The following is a 19,651-nucleotide window of genomic DNA, read 5'->3' on the forward strand; positions in this document are numbered from 1 at the left end:
TCTGTATTACCCCTTAATTTTCTGTCTGCCTAAGTCATTATAAATGTCCTCCCACAGATTTCATTGTAGTTGAAATGTAGAAAGAAGCTTTGGGGCCTGAGCGTTAAACACTCTCCTCCTTTGCCCCTGCTCAGTCGTATTATACCGGGGAGAAGTCATGAGTAGGTGGTGGCAGCTGGCAATTGTATATTTTAGTGAGGAAGGAAGGAAGGGAGGGAGGGAGGGAAGAAGTTGGAATGGAAGGAAGGAAAGAAGGAAAAGAGAGAGAGAGAGCGAGAGAGGCAAAGAAGGAAAAAAAATCAATTCTAATTGAAAAACAGTGAGCCAAAAAGACAAAGGAAAACCCTAGGAAAATTAAATTTGTTAGAAAATGTAACAGGAAAAAATGGTTAAAGGAAATAGTGGAAAAGATGGCCAGTCTTCTATATTCTGAAGACAACATTCAGAGTCTCTGAAGCATTCAAGATGAAGAATGGAATTAAAGAAAAATGGGGGCCTCCCTGGTGGTGCAGTGGTTGAGAGTCCGCCTGCCGATGCAGGGGATGCGGGTTCGTGCCCCGGTCCGGGAGGATTCCATATGCCGCGGAGCGGCTGGGCCCGTGAGCCATGGCTGCTGAGCCTGCGCGTCCGGAGCCTGTGCTCCGCAACGGGAGAGGCCACAGCGGTGAGAGGCCCGCGTACCGCACAAAAAAAAAAGAAAAATGGAGTCCAAACTAATGAGTGATCAAGGCTGGGCTCATCCATTTCATCTTCTTGTGTGTTTCACAGTCTGACCTTGAGAAACTGGACCCTAAACCACATATTCTAAGTATATTTTATGCTACCTTGTTCTTCTGAGATGATCTTTTAGTTCCTGAATCTCCAGACACAAGTAAGTCCTGCTCTTTGAAGGTACACCAATATATTGGTGCTGGGAAGGAGACACCTTTGCTGCCAATTTTACTGAGACTGAGCTGGGAAGGGTCAGAGATCAGGAGATAGTTGTCATGTATGGATGACAGTTATACATTCTTTTCTCTCATCGGTTGTGGAGAAAACTTTTCTGGACCTCAGGTCTTGCTATTTTGCTATAATTCTTCACCTGACAATTGCTTCTCTTAATTTACATCAGAACATCCCCACAGAAGTCTTTCCCAATTCTTTAAACACATCTTGAAATCTTCCTTCCAAAAATGCATCATGGCCAAGCTCATCTCCTTCCAAAACTTTTCCCACCTCCACAGAGCCTCTCCTGATCATATTTCATGGTTTTCCCTGCTGTGTTCTCATCACCTTCTATCCTTCCCTCTCTTGGAGCCTTCATCACACTGTATTGTACTTACTTATTTGCACTATCTCTCTCCCATGCTCAGTCATGGGACCATTCATCTTGGCATCCCCAGGGCCCAGCCCAATGATGAGCATTTGCTTGATAAAAGTTAGTTGAATGAGTGCATGAACCAAGGTTGGATTGAGACATTCGACAAAAGCATCTCCTCTGTGCCGAGGTACTTAATCTCAATAGTGTATGGTCTGCCCTAGACACTATATATACATCATCAGCTAATCTAAATACTTTGTAGTATAAATGTCTCATAACTTTTCAAGTACTGATATTTATATTATAAATTTGCTAAAGAATTTTTCTTCTATTTCTGTTAATTCTTGACATCTTGTTTTGTACTATCTAGAGTACAACTAGTTGAGTGGGACCTTTTGCAGAAGGAAAAGAGAGAGGTGAAGTTCCATTCAGTCTCAAATAAACAAAGGACCCCAAATTTGGACTTTGTCATTATCTCCAAGTGAGGCTATGCCTACATTAGAGATACACTGAAATAACTAAACGAGGAGGACAGTCATCCTCCAGATTTACATTTTTTAGCCATTCCTGGTGTGCACGCTTCTATTTTTGTGATCTTTATTTTAGCATTTATTCATAGGTCTCTCTCAAGCCTAGGCTACGCCACATCATCTGGAGGTTGCTGTCTTTGCTGGTGAACTCTTCTGATGAGTTATAATGTGAGAATGAGTTTGATACGGTTTCTTCTCCTTGGAAATAGAAGTGTCAGGAGGGTAAGCGTCTTTTCTTCCAGCCATATTCCCACTATCTAGCGTGAGATTGGCAATTAATAGGCCCTCAATATTGTTATGCCCCTACTGCCTAAAAGAAGGTGAGAAGAAGATAACAGGGAAAATGTCAGAGGTGGAAGGAATGGGACGGCAACGCTGGTGTGATGGTCAGGAAAAGCCATTCAGCGTTGGTGCGGGAGTCTACAGTTTACTGTGTGCCTTCATATACACAAAGCCATGGAACTCAGACTCCCCCCTGCGTCATCATTCTTATTTAACAGATGAAGACACTGAGCCTGCACGAGGTAGAGCTGAGCCTGAACCGGTCCTCTGGCTTGAAGCCTTCTGCACTGCTGGCTCCCGTCCCATACAGCCAACAGGCACCTTGCTCTCTGACACACCTCGGGCAATAGACACTTTAACCAATGGCGTCTGTGGTCCTTCTTAGCTCCAAACCCGTATATACAACCCCCTGGATAGATCCTTCTGGATTGCCCAAGCGCAGCCTTTCCAAGACCAATGCACTCTCATCCCCATGCCTGCTCTATGTCCAGAGTTTGCCATCTCAGTGATCAACATCCTGGTCTTCACAGCGGAGCAAGCAGGAAAGCCCAGGTCCCTCGAAGCACCCCTAACTGAATCTGTGGAATCTGTCACCAGATCTGTCAACTTGCCCCCTCACTGCTCCCCAGCTCTGACCCCTTCCCCATCCCCATCACCTGTCCTAGCTCGTCTCACAGCCTGCCGCCCCAGGAGCCCTGCCTTCTGCATCCGTGGGGCCCCACTTCCGCTCTGCACTCCACCTTACAGACAGAGTGAGCTTCCAACCTGTCAATCTGATGCCGCCAGCACCCTTCTTGGACAGCTTCACGCAGTTACGGCAAATCCCTATGTGGCCTGCAGGACCTGCTGTCTGTCTCCCTCTCCTGCTGTGCTCTCTGCACCAGCCCCGGGGCCTCCCTTCCATCCCTAGAACGTGCAAGGCTCTCCTAGCCCGGGCCTTTTGCCACGGCTCTGCCTTCTGCTTGGAATTCTCTTCCTGCCCTTTTTGCTTGGCCAACACCTACTTATTTTTCAGTGAGTCCGTCCTCTGGGGTACTTGTCAGAGTTGCAGCTCGTGGGAGTCATTGAATTGACATCTGTCTCCTGTTAAATTGGTGTCATGCTCAGATCATCAGGAAGCAGTTGTCAACAGCATGGCCTCCACGACACCCTGGAATCCAGCTCCTGGAAAACCCATGGGCTCTGCCTTCCCTTTGGCAGCCGACTCTGCTTTCAGGTGTCAGGCCCTCCTCTGCCTAACGGTTAGGCCCCTGGCACACACTGAACCTCAGATACCAGATGGGATTGTTTCCCCAGTCTCACAATCCAGGGACCCAAAATGCAAAAGGCTCAGGGTCATGGTCACGTTTTCCAATCCAGAACCAGCTGAACAAGAGCTCTTGAGGAGAACCAAGAAATGGTAGGGTTTCCCAAGCCCACCCTAGGATGTTTGGTCATGGAACATTCTGAACCAGCTTTCTCTCCCTGGAAATTATGTAAAGAGACTAAAAGGCTTGGCTGTGACTTGTCAGATGGTCCCCCATGTGCAGGTATTATCCCACGGATCACTCCCTGGATCCGTTCACTTGGGCAGATTAAAAGTAAATCCTCACCCTCTACCTGATAGTGATTTTTTACATCTTGCGCCTGGGAAGTAATACTTCTTTCTTCTTTCCTTTATTCAGGTTCTAAGTACCTTTCCCTTAAGAGTTAGAGCTTCGCCTTTTCTGCTCCCAATTAGCCTGCTGCCCTTTTATTTGCTCTGCCTTCTTATCATAGTGTAATGGCTATATTTCATAGTGTAATGGCTGATGTTGTGTATCATAGTGTAATGGCCGATGTTGTGTATCACTATCCTCTTTGTATTTTTATTGTGTACCCGCAGTTCCGTAAATTAAATATGAGTGAGTGGTCATGGCCAGGAAAATCAATCTTTAAACGAATTAATATTTCAACGCTAGTTGTATAGCTGTTTCTCCTTTAATGTGTGCCTTGGCTTAGAAATGGAAAACGGTGAATGTATCATTTTGCAAAAACTTAAATCAAAGTGAAGATAAAGAAAGCAAGCCAAATATGCCATAAGATTTTGAAAATGAAGGTTGGAGGAGAACTAATGCCTTAATTTGTGAGAGTCCAGATCGTTTAAGACAAACAGTGGCAACTTTATTTGATTTCTTTCCCTGCCATTTCATTTTCATGGTATGGAAAGTAAAATGTGAATCATATAACAACCTATGATTGCCAAATAAAATAGAGGATGCCAAATTAAATTTGAATTTCAGATGAATAATGATTTTTAGCATAAGGTTGTCCCAAATATTGCATGAGACATACTTATACTAAAAATTTTATTTGCTGAGTGTCTGAAATTCAGATTAACTGGGCTTCCTTTTTTTTTTTTTTTTTTTGCTAAATTTGATAACCCTACTGTATAAGGCAGTTGTAAGAAAGAAAAGCAATCTCCTGAGATAATATAAATGAAAGAATCTAGCATAATACCCAATAGGCAGTAAGTATATTACTTTCTCTTCCCTTTATTAAGAAGTCACAGGCTATCATTCTGAAAAAAAAAATCTTTATTATTCAGAGAGATGGTTTAGATTTGAGAGCTTTAGCACGAAAGAAATGTTACTTTTTTTTTCTTAACACTGGAGATGTCAAAATCACTTCCACAAAGTTGTTTAAGATTTAGTTTCACTTAACATCTCTAGAAAATCGATCCTTCCCCTTCTCCATTAAAGCAAGCCATATTTTAGATAAGAAAGTTAAACTTTTGTTGCTTCAATGGTTTCCCACCCACAAGATTATTCCAAAATTGAACTCTAGGCAAGAAATATTAAATATTTAAAGTTTTTACTTCATCACTGTACCTCTGAACAGGATATTTGTGGCGAATGCATGTATTTTATCATCTTTCTCTGTCTAATGAAGGGTATGTCTACTGTCATTTGGAATAGTTCTAGGCACTGAGCCAGCAAACTGATTACTAACAGTTTTAGAGAAGAACAGTGATGAGAGCAGTTGAAGGTTAAATTCAGTCCAGTAAATTTTCAAAGCTGAGTGGACCCGTTGGAAAGTGGGCTCTCTCTCTTCTGCCAGTAGGACATCAGAAGCTTTCTAGAAGGCAGATCGACAATATGTGTGACAAATTATAAAGCTATGTGTTCTGCTGAGATGAACTGGCTGCAGAGGGGAGAGGGAGGATAAGGGTGCTTCAGCTCTCCTTGTTCGTTCACTTGACCATCTCCATCCCTCATCCTCTGGTCCAGACTGTCGACTCCTTGGGAGCAAGAAGTATCTAATTGTTTTTGTACTTACAGTAACTTGCACTTAGTAATTATTTGTAAGCTGATCTAAATTTGAATGAACTGAGGATATACTTTGGTTATCCTAAATTAATCTAAGAAAAAAAACCTCTAAAAACACCTATCTTTTCATCCAACAATTCTATGAATTTATGCCAAAGAAAGAGATTTTTATATTTACCGGAATATGTGTCCAAGGATGTTTATCACAACATTATTATAGTAGAACAAACTGAAGACAACTTAAATATTGGCTGTGGACTGAATTGTGCCTCCCCCAAATTTATATGTTGAAGCCCTAACTCCAAATATCATGGTATTTGGAGGTGGGGCCTTTGGGAGATAATTAGATTCAGATGAGGTCAAGAGAGTGGGGCCCTCCTGACAGGATTAGTGGCCTTTTAAGAAGAGGCACCAGAGAGCTTGCTTTCTACCTGTCCCTCCCTGCCATGAAGATGCAATGAGAAGGTGCCTGTCAACAAGCCAGAAAGAGAGTCCTCACCAGAAGTCTACCATACTGGCACCCTGATCTCAAACTTCCAGCCCCCAGAACTGTGAGAAAGTAAATTTCTGTTGCTGAGGCCACACACCCTAGACTGTATTTTGTTATGGCAGCCCCCTCAGACTAAAACAATATCCAGTAGTAGGATATTGGTTAAATAAAAGATGCAAAATCCATATCTCAATTATTGTGTCATCATAGTCATTCTTTGAAAGACTTGTATGAGAAAATTTTCATTGTATTTAAGTGAAAAATCAGGCTAAAAAACAGTATTAAGTATGGTACTCTATTTTTTAAACCAGTACACTTACACACATTACACAATATGTACAGATTTTTGAAAAATACAAGTCAGGCACCAAAATGTGCATAAATAATGGTCTCGGAATGATTGAATGATAGGTTACTTTTCTTTCGTTTTTCTTTGTGCTTTACCATATTTTACAAGTCCTGGGTTTTGAATATATTTTACTTTAGTAATTAGAAAACTCAATTTAGAGTTTCTGTTTGTTTTTGTTTTTGAGGTTGGTTGTTTGTTTGTTTGTTTGTTTATGAACTGACATCCACCCTGAGGAGTGACATTGAAAATGAAGAGGCAGTCCAGGAGATAGTTTCTCAGACCTGGGAGTCTTTCCCCATGACGGCTGAGAGTCCCCAGCTATAGCCAGCAGCCTCTTGCTGTGCCAAGAGACAGAGTTCAAAGCTCCAGTAGCAACATGAACCCCACCTAAATGAAATGCTCTCAGTTACCTCTCTCTATACTTTTTATCTCATCACTCTTTCACTTGCCAATTTTTCTGCTATTTCTGCTCATTGGATGAAAAAACTAGTAAGCTAAAAAGAACCAGGAAATCTTTAACAAGTAGAAACAGAAAGATGTTTTAATGAGCTAAAGAGACCTTTAGAAAATGAAACAAAATGAAGAGAAATGTTTCAAACAGAAAATGAGTTGTTTCAGTGGTATGACTTGGCTATCCTGCACCTCCCTTTAGACTGATTTTAAGTCCCTAGTGCACTCACCCATTTCCTTAATCTGTGCACAATTTGAAAATTTGTCTTGCTGTCAAATATTTTAGCAATTACACTGCAAACTCAGAAACAGACATATGTGCCTTATCTTCCTTTGGCTGTACAGTCAGCTCATTAACCAAGACTTTTGTTTCTCTTCTTTTTGTCATATAGCTCATTATAATAGTACATCTGTATAACTGTGCTGCTCTCATAAAATGGAAGTATTTTTATAGCTTACATTCAAAAGCTTCCAGTCTCTTCATTTGTTGGGTAACCTCCAGCCCTTAGCATGATGAGACCCTTATATCCTGACATCTTATTGGAAATATTGGCAAAGTCATACCTTGTTAACAAGGTTGGGGTTGAAACCTTCCATGGGGCAGTTATCATTGCCCTCTTACATTGTAACAAGCTATGTGGAGTGACCATAAGCCTGGAGAAGTGCCTGAATTACAAAGAAAATGTGTGAAAAGACTGGTGGCACACAAATCCATAACAGACTAAGTCACAAGGAAGAATAGGCAAGAGATCATAAACCATTACTGAAAAACATACAACAGAACTTTGAAGAGGGGTTAGGACTATTATATAAAAAGGAAATCAATATGATTCTTTATGTAGTTATTTTAAAACATAGTCTTATGGAGTGAGTATAAATAATAATCTTAGCAATACCTTCTTTCCATTTCTAGACTTTATTTAAATACCACGATTATTTACCCCAAAATGCAAGGGAAACTAAACTATTTTGGGAAGTATGAAAACCAGTTCAAAACTGCAGAAAACAGAACAGTCTCTTTCTTGGGACAGTTGTAAATGTCCCTTTACCTGAACCACGTTGTAGCTGAGAAGCAGTGCAAAAGAATGGAGGTTAGCTCTTCTCTTCCAATTCCAGAGCTTCTGGAAGTGTCTTTGCTATACCCTGTTCTCAGTCTGATTTTGTTCTCCTGATATATTTGCTCACTTTTTAGATTTGGAGAGAGGAAGTAAACATTAATTCCATGTATTGTTGACTAAATATTTGGGTCAAAAATCTATATGATTTAGAATGTTTTCATTTAGCCTGGTAGTGTGATACTCAGTTGTTCTTCACAGAGAAGCTGATTGAGAAATGTCATAAGTGACACTGCCCCTGTTCCTGTTAGTACTGCTGTATTTTCTGGTCCTGTTTCCTTTGTCTAATTCCCTGCAGTACTAATAATGTGCTGTGCTTTAAGAGCTGGATGAATGAACAGTCATTCAGGACTAGTATAGAGAAAGACAAACACTTGATTGAACAGACCCTCAATGAACACCTACATGTGTTGCATTTCAAGCACTGTTCTCTAGAATGCAAAGTGGGCAACAGCCCTTGAGGTCTCCATAGTCTGGTGGGAACAGCAGAGGTAGACGAACATCTATGATATAATATATAATGTGATGCATGCTGTCCTGGAGGAGTAAAAGAGCACTATGGGAAAATTATACCTTAGTTAACACCTTAATTAATCTTTTTTTATTTCTTTGCTGTGAGGTAAAGGGGAGGGGAAATATTACAAGAGAAGTTATAGAAAAAAAGTAACATGAAGCAGTGCCTGGAAGTATCATGAGGAGTTTGCCAGACAGAGAGGGCAGCATTGCAGAAAGAAGAGCAAACTGTCTATTTATACTTGATGTTATTCTTCAAAAGAATTTTAGGTGAATACCATTCCATTGTTCCATTTTCTGTTTTCAATTTGCAAATGTTACTTGGGGTGTCAGCTCCAGGATTCTAGACATAGAGGAACCTGAAGGTTAACAAACTGACTCAAATGAAAACTAACAAGGAGGCCTTTTCCTGCCCAGCCATGGGTACTCTGTGTGTTTCTTTCCACTGAGAAAGATGCATTTGCAGTGAATTGCAGTCCTATGAAGTTTTACTTGATACCGGGATATTCTCGAACACCTCCTCCCTTTTCAGAAAGTTTCTCAGAAAGAAAAATGTTCATGACCTACAAAAATAGCTGATAATGTTCAGTGACTCCTAAGAATATTTGGATTTTCACGAGACTTCAAGAATAAACTTTTAATATGGTCATTTCAGTCTTTGGTAACCAAGGGGAGAGAAATATTTTTGCTAGTTCTGAAGCTGCTGTTGTTGTTACTGACGTTGTTTAATCTAGAGTTCCTTTTTGATGCCCTTAGACATCATCCCACATAAGAGAGGCCCCCAATTCTGTCTACGCCAGCCCAAGACCCTGTGCTATACATTAGTAGCAAAATTTTCAGATTCACCTAGATGGTGGAGGAGGAGTTGAGCTTCATTAGGGTTGGCTACACCCCAAAGTACGCTCATGGATTTGCTTTTGACACATTTCTCCTTCTGACTGTCCTTATTTTTAAGCAGTGGCTACCATTCCAAACTTATTTCAATACACTTTAAATTGGAGGTCTAAAATAGCCTTTGATGAAATTTAGATTAATTTGTATTAATTTCAAGGGAAATGTCAATTGAACACTAAAATCATATTAAGAAAGAACAGAATGTATAATGCTTATCTTAATGATTGATTAAATTTTACCTCTTGTAGTTGGACTTTTTTTAATCTAGCAAAGTCTTACTGACTGTATAATAAGGCAATAACTCACGAACTAATTCATTTGTCCTGGTTTCTTCACAATCAATGTCACTTTTTCAGTTTTTCCCTTCCAATGAACTTGAAGAAAAAAAGCAATGAGCTTTATATCTGATATTTTTACTTTCAACACTGAATCTCCAAAGATAAAATGGCAGAGTTAAATCATCTATGTAAAAGACAATATGTGTAGAGAGAAAAAAATGTAGCATATCTTTTTTAAAAAAACATCAGAATTCAAAGGTATAATCAAGCTCAAGGTTGAACTTCTAAAGACCTGCCAACTTAGTCAATTTCTTAAAAGCTTATTATCAAGAAATTATTCAGATAACTCTCACCAAAACAAATGGCTTTGGACTACAAATGATTTGGAAATTTCATACCAAAATATCATTTCATTCTCTTTTACAAAAACAATGGTGCCATATGTAACTTTCCTGACCAGGAAGCCAAATTTCCTCAGCCACATTCCCTGACCAGGAAACCTACCCCACCTCCCCACCCCCACCCCACCCCTGACCCCTTCTGACGTGTGCCATTCTAATTACCACCAGAAAGCAGCTGCCCGAAGTGAGATGTGGATTTTTTTGGTGATTCTGGTACAATGATGAGGAGCCCACACTATAAAAACTAGGTCTGTAAGAATAGATTGGATGGAAGGGTGGATAAGAGGGAAAGAAAGAGAAAGTCGGAGGAAAGCATCTTGCATTATATATGTATTGTCCTGCATTTTCAGAGAATGAAATGTTTCCCTTGCAAAAAAAAAAGTCATTATGTGTATATGTGCGTGTGTGTGTATATATATATATATATATATATATATATATATATAAAATCTCATTGATGAATTGTTCACTTAAGAGTAGCAAACAGGAGGAAATTGCGTCTTACACGCCCTCTGCGGCAGGCTCCTGTTTCTCCACCTACTTTCTCCATTTTACTAGTCCTTGCAGTATTCCACAGGACTTGTTTGGAGAAAGTATCATGGAAGTTCTGCGTCCACAGCTTATAAGAATTGGTGGACAGGCTTACAGGAAGAATCCCATCCAAGAGCAGACTTATCAACATGAAGACGAAGATGATGACTGTTATCAAGGTCTCGTGGAATGTGCAGAAGAGTCATGTGAAGCCTATGAGGTGGTGCAGACCCCGCAAGGTTTCCGGTGTACTGTGAAGGCCCCCAGCCTGCTCTACAAGCATATAGTTGGAAAGAGGGGCGACACTAGGAAGAAACTTGAAATGGAGACCAAAACTTCCATAAGCATTCCTAAGCCTGGACAAGAAGGAGAAATTGTAATCACTGGCCAGAATCGAAGTGGTGTAATTTCAGCCCGAACTCGGATTGATGTTCTTTTGCTCACTTTTAGAAGAAAACAGCCCTTCACTCACTTCCTTGCCTTTTTCCTCAATGAAGCTGAGGTTCAGGAGCGATTTCTGAAGTTCCAGGAGGAAGTACTGGAGAAGTGCTCCATGGATCACGGGGTTGATAGCACCATTTTCCAGAATCCTAAAAAGCTTCACCTAACTATTGGGATGTTGGTGCTTTTGAGTGAGCAAGAGATCCAGCAGACATGTGAGATGCTACAGCAGTGTAAAGAGGAATTCATTGATGACATTTCTGGGGGCAAACCCCTGGAAGTAGAGATGGCAGGGATAGAATACATGAATGATGATCCTGGCATGGTGGATGTTCTTTACGCCAAAGTCTGTATGAAAGATGGCTCCAACAGGCTGCAGGAATTAGTTGATCGAGTACTGGAACGTTTTCAGGCATCTGGACTAATAGTGAAAGAGTGGAATAGTGTGAAACTCCATGCTACAGTCATGAATACTCTATTCAGGAAAGACCCCAATGCTGAAGGCAGGTACAACCTCTACACAACGGATGGCAAATATATCTTCAAGGAAAGAGAATCATTTGATAGCCGAAACATTTTGAAGCTATTTGAGAACTTCTCCTTTGGTACCCTAAAGCTCAATTCAATTCACATCTCTCAGAGATTCACAGTAGACAGCTTTGGAAACTATGCCTCCTGTGGACAAATTGACTTCTCCTGAGGTGGATCTTGGGAAACACTGGAAATTAAACATCCTCACAAGGTGCTGAGTGAAAGTATCATCATTTTAATTGCCAAGGAGGGATGTGGAAATTTGGGTGATAACTTTCCTGGGTGATTCCCCAAGGATACCATGGTGTCTAATGGTGGTCCACAGTCATCGCACTGTCAGCGAGATGGTTGTGAGCACAGGGAGAACATAGTAGCCCTTAGCTTGTTCATCTTTCACAGGGTCTACCTTTCTTTCCAAAGCTCTTCTCTGAAAATGTACCTCTGAAGCCCCGTGGAGCTCAGATTTGCATTATTTCTTATATACCTACTGATTTTGCCTCAACCATTAAACTCTTATATAGAAAAAAAAAAAGAGTAGCAAACAATGAAACGCACTGCAGACAAAAATCCATATTGGTCAGAATTTAGTTTTCTTTTTAATGATTCAAACGGCATTTCAGAATCTTGCAATCCTCATTTTGAACATCCATCATCATTATATGTTAAACATGGAAGGATCTGCCATTAACCAAGTGTTATTATGTTTGGAAAAATATTTCACATAAAGTTTGCCCATTAACCAAGTGTTACTCTGTTTGGAAAAATATTTCACAAACAAGAAGAGAGACACTTTCTATAAAAGGTACCAGTTTAGGAGCTGATTTGAGCAAGGCCACTTGCTCAAGGATGGCTATTGTGAGGCGGTGCAGTGTTTCCTCACAGGTGCAGGGCAGTGCTCAGTGTGGGTGTGAACACATCGTTTAACCTTCCTCAGCCTCTGTTGTCTCTCAGGCAACGTGGGGTGATAAGGTATCCTCTCAGCACAACTGTGAGACATGAGCTAAGAAGAGGAGAGAAAAACACATCAAATCAATAGATATTTAATAAAAGATCAGCAGAACTTCTCATAGAAAGTGTTCTGTGTTTGAACAGATCATTGATTTTAGAAACTCTGATTCTTTGATGTCATGCCTCGTAAGCTGGATCCCTGCCATGACAATCCTGTCAGTCTGGGGCCACTTAGGTTACTAGGAACCAACTGCCTAAAGACAGCCATTGCTGAAGTCATGTGGCATCTGGTAGCGCCTGTGAGTTTCTCTAATTCATCTTTGCAGAATGGAAGACGTTTTCACACAGTTGGATCTAAGTTCCCTGCTGATTCTTCTTCCGCTTCAGATGCCAAGAGGATACGTTGGTTGGAAGTCACTGCAGCCACACTCGTGAAGTTGGTTCTATGTGGTATAGGGTGTTTTGTTCACTTCCCATGGAAGATGTTTTCTTTCGTTCTTTTGGGAGTTGCTTCTTTACATGATCCCACAGTTGTCTCTTCTGGGGCAGTTTACTATGTGTCAAGTGTCAGGTCTTTAGTTGGCGGGTGCTACTTCTTAGCCAGAACCCTGTAAGAACACTGCAGTTTCTCCGTCCGTCAGCTCAGACTCCAGACTTCCCAAGGGAAGGTGAGGCTGAGCTTGCTTTGGGTCCCAACCTGTGGTCATAGAGCCAGTCTTTACTCTGACCTGACTCCCCTGCTAGGAGGCAGCCACAGGCTTCTAGGAAACACTTGGCAACATTGTGGTGGTCACTCTCTACCCTTTGGACGTTTAGACATTAAAGAAATTGTGACTAATAGAACTGAGAGGCCTACTAGAGAGATAGATTTTTTTTTCAAAAGATTTCTGACCACAGGGACTGATTGGCTGACAAAGTACTTAGAACCTCTCACCAGGCCCATGTTTACAGTGAGTATGATGTTGAAGCTGCTGGTGGTGATTCTGAGGACTTGGGGGAAGGAATAGGTTGCAGAAGACTGACTTCCTTCTTTTAACTGTTTTCTCAACCGTGCTTGAGATTAATATTAAACATAGGCATGCTGTGAAAAATAAGACATGCAAGAGCATTTTGTACCTGCCTAAGGCTGGACTGACTGACTATCCATCCTAGGAGCTAGGATGGTACCCAGTGTGACGTGCTGTCATAAGAGGTATCAGCCTGCACTATTACTGTGACTTCTCTGTCTCCCCAGCTAAAAAGTAAGCATTTTGAGGGCAGTCATTTTATCTTTGTATCTTCAGCCTCCAGCACTGTGCCTGGTATGTCGAAAGCACTGAAGAGGTAATAGAACAGATACATGCACGAATAAATAAATGAATCTGTAAGAGAGAGATTGGCGGGGGGCGGGGGGAGAAATAGAAAAGGATGGGAAAAGGAAGACAAGAAAGAAGGGAGGCTCTGCAAATGCTAAGGTTATGGTTATTTAGCGTGGACAGGTGTTATACGAAGAACTAAAACTCCATTCATCACCTTTAAGCCATGTATCCTCAGGGTATATTCCAAGTTTTAGCAAAACTGCATCCCTTTATTTCTTTACTTTTCACCTATATTATCTTTTTTTAAATACAAATCAGCTAGACTCAAGAACGCTGGTTTTGGTTTGGGATGTGTGGAAGGAATGTAGGGCTGGTTGGCAACCCCCCCTAAGAGGGCACTAACCTGAATAGGTCATGAGTTTTCCATTCTTGACCAAACAGGTAGCACAGAATAATGGCTGAAAGCAGGGTTCCAATATCAGAATCCGCTCTACCACTAATTAAGTGTGTGCCCTTGAACTAGTTATTTATCTGAGCCATCATTTCTTCACAGGGCTGTGGAAGGACTCAGGAAGTCGTGTATTAAAGCATTTGGTACAGTGCCTGGCACCTTGTACACATGTTCTAAATGTTAGCACTAAAAAGGCATCCCTTCCCAGGAAGGTGGTTGTTGGAGCAGCTAAGAGGCAAAGGATGGGGGGAGGGAGGAGGAGAGGAGGAGGAGGGGGAGAAGGGAGAGGAGGAGGGGGAGGAGAAGGGGAGGAGGGAGGGGGAGGAGGGGGAGGAGGAGGGGAGGAGGGGGAGGGGGAGGAGAAGGAGAGGAGGGGGAGGGGAGGAGAAGGGGGAGGAGGGGGAGGAGTATTCTGAGCCAGCAGCCTCAGTTGCAGCTTCTGATGTAGCCCTGCCTTTGGTGTTGATGACTCTAAGGCGCCTGCTAGGAGCACTGAACACACCATAGAAATCATTTAAGGAGCTGGAGGAGTGAGGGAGCCAGGGTGGTTGGAGGGGGAAGCCTGACATTGAAGAGAACTAAATCTGTGCAAGTGGCTATTTTTGTCAGCCCAACCACAGTGGGTGTGCAATCGGGAGTCTACTTTTTGATCCAGCTCTTTTTATAGTCTCTGGTTTTGCTTAAAGGCGACTCTTCCTCCATCCTTCCCCAGGCTGCTGAACTGATTTGGAAGATTGCTTATGGAGTATTTATCATGTGCAATCTGGAATAGACAACATTTAGATTAGGAATTAGCTACTCCTTTAAGATGTAAAAACAGTCTCATTATCAACCCTAGCAGAGATTCAGCCATAAGGGTATTTCATCCATCAAGACTGCAAACACAGCATTACCATTTCAAAAGTGCTTTAGATTGGCAGCAAAGGCTCAATCTGTATGGGGCAGCTTTGGTGAAAATACAAGCTCACATCAGTACACCACCTTGGCCTATCCTCTTTGTTCTTGTGATGAAACCTTGATTTCAACCATTTCAAAACATTTTCCCATTGTTATCAGACTGGTTCCACTAGAGTCCCTGCTTCCAAAGAGCATTTATATGAAGTTACAAACAGTCTGATGCAAAAGTAGGACGTCTGTGTCATTTGGTGCTTCGAAAATATTTTTTTAAAGAATTGTCTGAACATTTCCTACCTGTTTTCTGTACTGAAAAGTTATTTTTAAGAGCCTGGATGTGACCATGACCATTTCAACACTTGAACCACAGAATCCATAGCGCGATGCCAATGCGTATATCCGCGTGTCCCTGGAAGAAGAAAGCTGAATGTGACTCATTGCTATTGCCTCTGAGTCTTCAGTACCAAGCATCCAGACTGAGCTGATGACCTCTTTAAAGAGGAAATCAGTGCCACTGTGCTGGGGTATGCTCTAGGGGGTTACCTGGCTGAGTGGTGCATGCGGCATCTCACAGTAACAAGGAAAGACTTTCAGTAGTTTCAGATAAAAGTCAGCCATCTTAGAAAAATATGGGCTTTTTTTCTCCCTTATTCTCCCCCGCTAGAGCCAGGCAGGTGGTCCACGCAGGCTTGTGCTAATGAAGTAGGCAGCTTGTACTGTACAAAGTGCATTTTCATTACTATGAACAAAGCAGGCTATGGGGGAAATTTGATAGGTGGCTTCCACTCAAAAGACAAAATGCATTTATCTATAGTCAATTCAGTGGTTTATAATGGACAGCAGGGCCCCATTGTCTTTTTGTCACAATCTTCCTGTGAACACCACCGTGATTCACAGTCAAATTATAGTCACCTTCTACCGCCCCATCTATTTAAATCGCATACTCCCCAATCTATAGTCTTCACAATTTTAAATAGCATCCAAGAGTGCAGTTCCATTTTTTAACACAATATTTTGAATTTTTACAAATAAAAATTAGTCACCAGGAAGTGACTTTTACATTATTTTTCGTGCTTTGCTATAGATAAGTATTGGGGCTTTCACAAGTACTTTGATTACAAGCAGTTGGAATCACATCATTTCCCAGCAAAACTTATTATTTTACTCATGAAAGTCATTGTGTATCTTAAAAAACATGGTAATAATTTCTCATTTCCCTCAAGAATCTACACATCAGCCTTGATTCTCAGCCTGGGTAAAGGTATCCAACGCTAAAATGATGAAGCTATAACTTAACAAGATATTGTTGACATCAGTGATTCTCAAACCTTACTGTGTATCAGAGTCATCCAGGGTACTTGGTAAAAACTCAGAGACTAAGGCCCATTTCTCCTTCAGCAAGAAAACAAGCAAGTGAGTCAATAATACTCAGTGGAGAAAAGGCAGTCTCTTCAATAAATGGTGCTGGGAAAATTAGATATTCACATGTAAAAGAAGGAAACTGGACCCTTGTCTTTCATCATTCACAAAAATGGATTAAAGACTTAACATAAGACCTGAAACCATGAAACTCCTGAAAGAAAACATAGGAAAAAGGCTCTTTCACATGTGTCTTGGCAATGATTTTTTGGCTATAACACCTAGAGCACAAGTTAGAAAATAAAAAATAAACAAGTGAGACTACCTCAAACTAGAAAGCTTCTACACAACAAAAGAAACAATCAACAAAGTGAAAAGACAACCGACAGAATGGGAAAAAATATATTTCTGAACCATATATCTGATAAGGCTTTAATACTAAAAATATGTAAAGAACACATACAACTCAATAGCAAAAAAACAAATAATCCAAATAAGAAATGGGCAAAAGACCCAAGCAGACATTTTTCCAAAGAAGACATACACGTGGGCAACAGGTACATGAAAAGATGCTCACATCACTAGTCATTAGGAAAATGCACATCAGAACCACAGGGAGATATAACTTCAAGCCATCAGCAAGAAGACAAGAGATAGCGAACGCTGATGTGGATGTGGAGTATAGGGAACCCATGTGCACTGTTGGTGGGCTTGTAAATTGGTACAGCCACTGTGGAAAACTGTGGAGGAGTTTCAAAAAATTAAAAGTAGAACTACCATATGATCCAGCAATTCCAATTCTGGGAATATATCCAAAGGAAACAAAAACACTAACTTGAAAAGATATCTGCCCTCCCGTGTTTAATGCGGCACCATTTACAGTAGCCAAGACATGGAAACATCCTAAATGTCCATCAACAGATGACTGGATAAAGAAGGTGTGAGATATATAGATAAAGATATATATTTCAGCCATAAAAATAAGGAGAAAATCCTGCCATTTGTGACAACATGAATGGACTTTGAAGGCATTATGCTAAATAAAATAAGTCAGACAGAGAAAGACAAATACTGTATGGTCTCACTTATATGTGGAATCTGAAAAAACAAACAAACAAACAAAAACAAAAGCAAAACTCAGAGGAAAAGAGATAAGATTTGTATTTACCAGAGGTGATGGTGAGAGGAGGCAGAATTGGAGGAAGATGGTCAAAAGGTACAAACTTACAGTTATAAGATAAAAAGTACTAGGGATGTAATGTACAACATGATGACTGTAGTTAACACTGCTGTATGATATATAGGAAAGTCGTTAAGAGAATAGATCCTAAGAGTTCTCATCACAAGGAGAAAAAAATTGTTTTCCTTTTCTTTTTATTGTATCTTCATGAGGTGATGGATATTAACAAAACTTATTGTGGTAATCATTTCACAATCTATTTTAGTCAAACCATTATGCAGTACACCTTAAACTTATACAGTGATGTATGTCAATCATATCTCAATAAAAAAAGATTAAAAATAAAACACACAAATGAGCCAAATTAACATACTACACATGGTTATTTCTTTCTTTTCTTTTTTTTTTTTTTTTTTTGGCTGCATTCAGTCTTCGTTGCTGCGCGCAGGCTTTCTCTAGTTGCAGCGAGCAGGGGCTACTCTTTGTTGAGGTGCGCAGGCTTCTCATTGCGGTGGCTTCACTTGTTGGGGAACATGGGCTCTAGGGCTCGGGGGCTTCAGTAGTTGTGGCACATGGGCTTCAGTAGTTGTGGCTCGCGGGCTCTAGAGCACAGGCTCAGTAGTTGTGGCACACGGGCTTAGTAGCTCCACAATATGTGGGATCTTCCCAGACCAGGGCTTGAAACCATGTCCCCTGCATTGGCAGGCTGATTCTTAACCACTTCGCCACCAGGGAAGTCCCGAATGGTTAGTTATTTCTGATTAATGTCAGAGATTTCTTTGGGAGAACTCTGCTGCAGTAGATCTCAACTGCGTATATACATATTATAAAATATTCATATATACTTATACTTACATTTGTATAATTTACATAGTAAGCCAGTTTCACAATTGTGCAATATTTGAAATGCAGTCGTTATTGTTCTTTTGCTTTTCTATTGTGGTTGTTTGTGTTTGTGTGACTAGACATACAAAAAACCAAAGTTATTTAAAATATACTTTATAATCAGTAAAAAGTATTTTTCTTGGGATATTTAAGCATCATAGACTTTTTTTTTTTTTTTTTTTTTTGCGGTACGCAGGCCTCTCACTGCTGTGGCCTCTCCCGTTGCGGAGCACAGGCTCCGGACGCACAGGCTCCGGACGCACAGGCTCGGCGGCCATGGCTCACGGGCCCAGCCACTCCGCGGCATGTGGGATCTTCCCGGACCGGGGCACGAACCCATGTCCCCTGCATCGGCAGGCAGCCTCTCAACCACTGCGCCACCAGGGAAGCCTGCATCATAGACTTTTTATGCAAGAATCTAATGATACCTGCAGCTGATTCCTAACATAAGTTTGGGTTATAGTTGAGTTTGCAAGTAATTTCTGAGCTAAATAAACAATGTACTTGCATTCCAAACAAGGACTATTAGTTGTGATTGATAATATATGGATTTTGCCAACTATGTTAAGTAATGAATGCTCCTTATGGGCAAAATCAATTGCCTGTTCTGCTTAAAATCTTGGCTTCAATTCAGAGTTACTGTGAGACAAGGTTACACCTTCACAGCTTGTAAACATGCCTACTTAGCCAGTGTTCATTAATGCAAATTAGTTGAAAACAGATATTCTCAGTAGCATATTTAAAGAGAATGGAGATCCTTTCTGTGATGTTTTCTAGTAGATAGCCAGATTCAATGTTTAGTTTCAGCTATTATAATTACCAACTTCCTGACAGCATGGAAGGTACAGTGACCTTAGTTATGAGTCGTAAGTCAGGTCCTCTGCAATAGGATGGGAAGATTACTAAATTAATTAGTACTAACTAGCAGTTGCACATAGAAATGGAAGTGGGTTTGGAATGACATTTGTGGAGAACTGTCCTGCTGTAGGTTCAAGAACAGACAATAGTCTGGATTCCCTCTCCTCAGAAGAATATACAGGTCTTAGTACTTGATTCTTATGTAGCTATGAACTCATAGCATTTGTTTTTCAGATTCCTTACTTTTGATGACATTTTTACTGCAATTTAGAAGCACCCCTATTGGGTGTCACTAAAAAATGAGTGAGGTGAGGGGTTTTCCTGTTTTTCAAAATGGCAGCCCTCTACTCACTGCAGACATGCACCACGGATTTAGAATCAAGAAT

The 19,651-nt window shown here is 40.9% G+C and overlaps 2 protein-coding genes across 2 annotated transcripts in view; both read left to right on the forward strand.

Moving 5' to 3' along the window:
• The window catches only part of KCNB2 (potassium voltage-gated channel subfamily B member 2), a gene marked incomplete at both ends in the record, with an annotated part of 372,969 nt that overhangs the window by 154,074 nt on the left and 199,244 nt on the right, over positions 1-19,651 (forward strand). The window lies entirely within an intron of this gene.
• Positions 10,463-11,710, forward strand: LOC308629859 (activating signal cointegrator 1 complex subunit 1-like). The gene has a single exon (XM_081258164.1). The coding sequence runs from the start codon at positions 10,488-10,490 to the stop codon at positions 11,559-11,561; it is 1,074 nt and encodes a 357-aa protein (XP_081114290.1). The 5' UTR covers positions 10,463-10,487; the 3' UTR covers positions 11,562-11,710.

Source organism: Mesoplodon bidens (genome assembly GCF_964165515.1).
Source record: "Mesoplodon bidens genome assembly, chromosome: 16".
In the NCBI taxonomy this organism is placed as follows: Eukaryota; Metazoa; Chordata; class Mammalia; order Artiodactyla; family Ziphiidae; genus Mesoplodon; species Mesoplodon bidens.

Coding starts and splice junctions, on each gene's coding strand:
- LOC308629859 (XM_081258164.1), top strand. CDS start 10,488: ATGGAAGTTCTGCGTCCACAGCTTATAAGAATTGGTGGACAGGCTTAC.